The following is a 7,500-nucleotide window of genomic DNA, read 5'->3' as shown; positions in this document are numbered from 1 at the left end:
TGTTTGTTTGTTTGTTTGTTTGTTTGTTTGTTTGTTTGTTTGTTTGTTTGTTTGTTTGTTTGTTTGTTTGTTTGTTTGTTTGTTTGTAGAAAGTTTAAATTATATTGTTTAGCATGTTAAAGCCAAAAATTTTTTCACCTTCATATCATTGGTTTGTCTATATTATTATCACTATTTAAACTTTGGTTATTTAAAATCTTATCAAACTATTATCTTTCTTGGATTTAAAAAATAATTAAAAATGAAAATATTACCTTGTCTATTTAAGTTTTTTTTTTGTCTGTTTACAATTTTTTCTTCAAAACGTGACGTCAAAAAAGAGTATAAATAGACGAATGAATAAGTAACAACAGTAATAAATAATAACGAAAGTGATAATTAATAATAATAACAATAATAATAATACAATAAAATAATAATAAAAATCATAAATAATTGTAAAATAAATCATACTGCTATATACACGTCTCTTTGGGCACATGCGTCAGAACTTTCTGACTATTAAGACAAATATAATCAACTAATAAGTTATTATTATTATTATTAGTAGTAGTAGTGGTCGTAGTAGTAGTGGTAGTAGTAGCAGAAGTAGTAGTGGTATAAACATGACAGACATCCTCATCGTCGTCATCGTCAAAGTAGTTTTTGTTGTTGTAATCATTTGTTTTACGATTGTTGTTTTTGCGGTTGTTGCTGCTACTGCTGCCGCTGTTGGTGGCGGCTGTTGTGGTAGCGGTTGTAGCGGCTGTGGTAGCGTCATTATTCTTGACGAGGAAAGGCGGAGGCGGAGTGTGTTTGTAGCAAACTGAAAATGAGTGAAAAAAAAGTGATAATCATCATAATTTTAATTACTTTCGTCATCGTCATCAACTCTGCCATCATCTTTATCTTTATTATCGTCATCACCATTATCATTACCATCACCATCGTCATCATCACTATTATCATCATCGTCATCGTCGTCATCATCATAATCAATTTCGTTAGTGGCATCGTCATCATCATCACCTTTTCCGTCTTCTCGTCTTTTAATCATTATCATCATCTTCTTCCTCTTCCTTCTCCTCTTCCTCCTCATCATCATCTTCCAGCATAGGCACAGTAGGCAGGTTATGATAACGATGACGATGATGACGGCGATGATGATAATGATGAAGTTGTTGTTGTTTTTGTTGTTGTTGTTGTTGTTGTTGTCGTTGGTCGTGACTATGTCCTCAAATAAGGCCACTGATGTATCTAATGATGATGAAGAAGAAGAAGAAGAAAAATTATTATTATTACGATTATTAAAATTTTCATTGATATATCGACTATTATAATTAACAATAATATATTTATATAATAATAATCATAATATAATATATTTACACTTTTTCATTAGAAATAATTTTTTGCGTTATGAAGCTTTTCAAGAATTAAGCAAAAATACTACAAGTAAACTAAAGAGAACGTTTTGATAATAGCAGTAGTAGTAAGGTATGGCATATACGTTTGGCCTTGAAATTGGAAGCAAGTGGAATGACAGGGAAGGCACTCAAGTGGATTTCTAACTGGTGACAAGATGGAGGGCAAAAAGTTGGTGTTGGAAGAAGTTTCTTAAACTGGTGCAATGTTACAAGTGGGCTTCCTCAAGGATCCGTATTAGGACCCTTGATATTTGTAATACACATGAATGATATTGATCTAGGAATGAAGTGTAAAATTTCAAAATTAGCGGATGACACTAAATTATGTGCTGTTGTAGACAACGATGAAGATACTGAAATTCTAGCATGAGATTTGCAAAAAATATGCAAGTGGGCAGAGGATTGGCAGATGGTATTCAACACTAACGAATGAGCAGTCATACACATGGCAGCGAACAACGAGGCAGACGTATTCAAACTTGGAGACACGTCACTGAAAAATTTAGAGGCAGCTAAAAGTGCAAACAAGACTCTTGGTATGATTAAAAGAACAGTAGAAAGCAGAGATATAATCGTCATATTGAACTTATATAAAGCATTGGCTCGACCTAAGTTGGAGTACTGCGATCGGCTTTGGAATCCAGATTTACAAAAGAACGAACATATGCTCGAGAATATTCAAAGGAGGGCAACGAGAATGATGAAGGAGTGTCGCGGTATGCCATATGAAGACAGATTAAAAGTTTGTGGGTTGACAACATTAGAAACAGAAGAAGAACAAGAGAGATTTTATTCAGGCATACAAAATCATCACTATGAAGAAGAATTTTGAATCAGCGAAATTTTTTGAGCTTAAGATGAACAGTAAAACAAGGGGCATAAATATAAAATCTATAAAAAAAGCTTGGGATCGATGAAACATATATTTTCCAGCTGCAGAGTTGTCAACGAGTGGGAAATAAAATGATATGCGCAGAAACAACTAATAACTTTAAAGCAAACTTGACAAAAGTAATTAAAAAAAGTCTCAGAGTTGTCCCGTGTTCAATTTTTTTATACAATCGTTATTCGTCTGCCATCTAATAAGCTGATAATTTACCAATCCATCCGCCCATTCACTCATTCATGCATTCGTGCATTCATAAATTCATTCATTCATTCGTGCATTCATAAATTCATTCATTCATTCGTGCATTCATTCATCCATGCATTCATGCAATCAGTAATTCATTCATCTCACTTTTTTCCATTGATAGTGTGAAGACGTTACTTTGTTCACTGACTAAATACTTTGTCCGATTGATCTCCACAACATTATTAATCTCGTCATCATCATTATCATCGTCGTCATCATCATTATCATCATTATCATTATTATTATTATTACTATTGTTGTTGTTGTTGTTGTTGTAGTCATTATCAACATATTCATCTTCATCGTCGTCATCATCATCCACATCATCGTCATCATCATCTCCAAACAGCGCATAGCTGAACATTCGAAATCTGAAGTAGGATTCATTGAATGACGTCACGTTACTAATTATAAACTGCGAGCTATTTTTAGAAACATTGGCGACCAACGGCAGCCACGGACCAATAGGAGGACGGTATTGAATTTGGAAGTGCGTGATAGGACGGTTTAAATTGGCCGCCATGACGGGGGCTAACCATAAAATTTTTATTTCATACCCTAATTGCACTGCCGTTAAATTTTTTGGAGGGCTTGGCACTTTGGGGATTTTAAATTTTGCGGGCTTTTTGCAGACGAGTTTATATTTGTTGCCCCGGTGGATTTGACAGACTAAGTTGTTGACGTGAGATTTTCTAATTATGGGATGGTAATAGTAATAGTTTTTGGATTTCGGAGCAGTATTTGAGTTTCCTTTGGGTACAAATTATTAAATTTGTTTATTTAATAAAATAATTGAATAAACTAAAAAATTATGCGTGCGTATGAATATATTAATAAACACGTTTGATTCTATATGAATGGATGTGTGTGCGTGTGCTGTGTGTGTGTGTGTGTGCTGTGTGTGTAAATGTGTGTGTGCGTGTTGTGTAAAAAATTGATGAATTTTATAATAGTGTTTTTTTTTATCAATTCATATTCCTCTCAGAAGAAACAATTTGTAATATGCCTAGAGGGGTACAGTAATTCAAATGAATGACAAAAAGCTAAACACACACACACACACACACACACACACAACACACACACATACACATCACACACACAAGCAATTCAATCAATAATTCAAGAGAGATGAAAAGTTCCATCAACTTTAAAGAAAAAAAAAACATTTTAAAATTTATTTTCTCATTTCTGACCACCAAAGTTTTTGTGTATTGTATATATGTTTAAGCAAACAAACAAACAAACAAACAAACAAACATACATAAAAACATATAAACACGCATAGATGTTTGGAGAATTATATTTTTATTCTATATTTGGAAATAGTTATTAAATTTGAAAAAATTTTAATTTTAAATATGCGTGCGTGCGTGCGTGCGTGTGTGTGTGTGTGCGTGTATGCGTGTGTGTGTGCGTGAGTGCGTGCGTGCGTGCGTGTTTGCTTGTTGAGAATTAGAGTTAGTTAGGTGTGTTTTTATCTCATTATTTGAGCGGCCGGACTGCTACCAGCGTGACGTCATTCAATTTAAATTGGCCTATTGCAGTGCTTCCAAATTAAAATTTTCAAGACAATTTCCTTCCAGCAGTGCAGATTAAAAATTTTGTTCACTCCGGATGCGACCTCTTTGGCGAAATTTTTTATCCTGTAACTTTTCATTTTTAATTAATTTTACGTTTTTTGGCTGCTCCAGATTTCATTTTTATTTTGATCAGTTTTTGTACTACTCTCTCTCTCTCTCTTTTTCTTTCTCTCTTTTTCTCTATCTATCTATCTCTGTAAATAAATCCGTGTGTGTAGTGTGTTTGTGTGTATGTGTGTATCTGTGTTTGTGTGTGTGTTTGTGTTTGTGTGTGTGTGTGTGTGTGTGTGTGTGGTGTCTATCGCGTGTGGTGTCTATCGCGACCCATCTAACTAACGTTTAATAGGAATTTTATTGTGAATAAAAGAAAATCGGCTTATAGTTTTATTAGTAATTAAGTACTTAAATAGCCTCTTGAGCTAGTCGGTGTTAGAAAATGAACACACTTACACACACACACACATAAATACATACATACATACAAACATATATACATACATACATACAGAGATACATTCATATGTACATACATACATACATATACAAACAAACAAGCAAACAAACAAAACAAAACAAAATATCCTTCCTCCCAAGCATCATAGCCAAATGATCGATTCAAGTTTTAAACATCTTGCACGCTATTTGTCAGTCATCGAATGACGTCACAATCATGACCTATTTTTGCGCGTTTGATCCGATCTTGACCTTTTGCCTAACTTGACCTTCATTTGACCTACTAAGTCATTGCTACATAAAAACAGAAATTTTTGAATGCATATTGTCATCAGATGGTTTAAATGATGTATGAATATAATAATAATAATAATAATAATATTCAAAAATTTAAAAAATTTCTAACCCAACGTTTTAATCCTGACGTGGTTGCTAAACACTACCAAACTGTTACTACCATCATCATCATCATCGTCGTTATTATTATTATTATTACTATTATTATTATTATTATTATTACTTTTATTATCGTTACTCTTATTATTATTATTATTATTATTATTATTATTATTATCATTATCATTATCATTATTATTATTATCATTATTATTATTATTATTATCATTATTATTATCATCTTTATTATTATTATCATTATTATTATTATTATTATTATTATTATTATTATCATCATCTTTGTTTGTTTCATAAATGTACTCATATTCTTCGGATATGCCATCATCATCGTCACCATCACCATCGTCGTCATCATCATCACCATCGTCGTCATCATCATCATCATCATCGCCATCATCATCATCATCGTCATCATCATCATCATCATCATCGTCGTCACATCTAGCCATTACGATTATGTCGTACGCTCGTTTCGGTAAAAGTGAGGTAATCATAAGAACATGTGATGATGAGGATGATGACGGTAATGATGTTGTTGATGATGATGATGATGACGGTGGTGGTGATGATGATGATGATGGTGGTGATGATGATGATGATGACAGTGATGATGATGATGATGGTACATAAACGGTTTGCCATTGTTTTTCTTTTGCATCTTTATACCTTTATTGGTCAATCAAACGGAAGAATGAATAAAAGAAAGAAAAAAGAAAGCAATAATGAATGAACGAACGAACGAACGAACGAACGAACGAATGAATGAATGAATGAACGAACGAACGAAAGATCGAATGATTGAGTGAAAGAATGATTGAAAGAATGAATGAATAAGTAGATGAGTGAGTGAATAAATAAACAAAAATAATGACAAAACGTATTTGACCCACCATATCGTGTAATGATGATAGTGGTGACGACGACGATTGTTATTGTTATTATTATTGTCGTTGTTGCTGTGGTTGTTGATGTTGTTGTTGTTGTTTTTGTGGTTGTTATGGTTGTTGTTGTTATGATCTATCCATGTTACTGTCATGCTTTCATTGGTTGTTGTCACTGACATGATCGTAACGTAAAATTTGTGCTGATGTTGTTGCTGATGTTGTTGTTGTTGCTGATGTTGTTATTGTTGTTGTTGATGACGTCTTCTTTGTTGTTGTTGTTTTTGTTGTTTTTGGTGGTGGTGTTGGTGTTGTTGCTGTTGTTGTTGAGGTTGTTGTTGTTGAGGTTGTTGTTGTTTTTGCTGACGGTGACGTCGTTGTTGTTGATGTCGTAAAAGTTAGTATCTTTTCTTTCAAATTGTTTTCTGTTTAGGATGGAGCTATTAACCTGCGGAATTTTGGAAAATAATTGCGTGGCAGCAGGGAAATTATGGGAATAAATAAATTGTATGTGTGTTTATATGTGTGTTTGTATGTGTTTGTGTTTTTGTGTGCGTGTGTGTTTGTTTTCTGTGTATGAGTATATATGAATGCATGTGTGTGTGTGTGTTTGTTTGTTTGTATGTACGTATGCTAGTATGTATGTATTTATGTACGAATGTGTGTGTATGTGTGTGTGTGTGTTTATCCATGTATGTATTTTTTGTGTGTGTGTGTATGTATGCGTTTGCATGTTAGTGACGTCAAGCTGATCAAAGAAAAACCATTTGAATTCTCTGACTATGATGGATTGTTTGTTTGTTTGTCTTATTTGTCTTGTTTGTTTGTTTGTTGGTTGATGTGTTTGCTTGGTTATCCTATTTGTTTGCTTGTTTGTCTTATTTGCTTGTTCGTCTCATTTGTTTGTATGTTTGTTGGTCGGTTTGTTTGTTTGAACAAACAATCAAACGAACAATTCGACAAACGAAATGAAATCTATACAATACTTCTGATATTCTAAAGTTCAGTTAGAACGTTCAACCGTCTCGGAAGCAACCCCCAAAACTAGTGCAACAATTAAACAAAGGCAAAAATTAAGATAATTTAAAGAACTCTAATTTAATCTAATTTAAATTCGAATTCAAAGAAATCTAATTTAAAAAATAAAAGATTTCAATCTATTGAAGAACTCATTCAGATCAGTGAAAAATCTCGGTGATGATAACCTATATAAAAATCATCCTATAAAAATGACTCACAACACTTACAACACATACTTCTGTTACGACTGCCTTAACCACAACTACTTTTACCACAACTACTGCTGCTGCTGCTACCGCTACTACTACTACTACTACTACTAGTAGTAGTAGTCAATTTAAAAAGCACCATTAGTAGATGGTGGTTTTTATATTGAGAAAAAGCCAAATAAGAAGACGTGAAGGAATTTTTAACGGTGATGATGACGATGATGATCTCCATCCTTCTCCTCCCCTCCTCCTCCTTCTCATCATCATCATCATAATCAGCAGCAGCAGCCAAAGTCGCAGCCACAGAGGCCACAAAATCATCATCTTTATCACTATAATAACCAAATCATCGTCATTAACTTCATCGTTTGTATAATGGTTTTCATTAAATCTTAC

The 7,500-nt window shown here is 33.3% G+C and overlaps 1 protein-coding gene across 1 annotated transcript; it reads right to left on the bottom strand.

Annotated features, from left to right (window-relative positions):
• Positions 1–2,646: 2,646 nt before the first annotated feature.
• HELRODRAFT_193658 (hypothetical protein) lies at positions 2,647–5,353 on the bottom strand (the record flags this gene model as incomplete). Its single annotated transcript, XM_009028555.1, has 3 exons — positions 5,077–5,353; positions 4,984–5,052; positions 2,647–3,291 (listed from the first exon to the last, which is right to left on the bottom strand). A coding segment is annotated over exon 3 (417 nt), but the record flags the coding sequence as incomplete, so codon positions are not given.
• Between the last annotated feature and the right edge of the window lie 2,147 nt (positions 5,354–7,500).

Source organism: Helobdella robusta (assembly GCF_000326865.2).
Source record: "Helobdella robusta unplaced genomic scaffold HELROscaffold_56, whole genome shotgun sequence".
Classification (NCBI taxonomy): Eukaryota; Metazoa; Annelida; class Clitellata; order Rhynchobdellida; family Glossiphoniidae; genus Helobdella; species Helobdella robusta.
The sequence above is the reverse complement of the archived record's forward strand: the minus strand, read 5'-3'. Positions and strand labels throughout refer to the sequence as shown.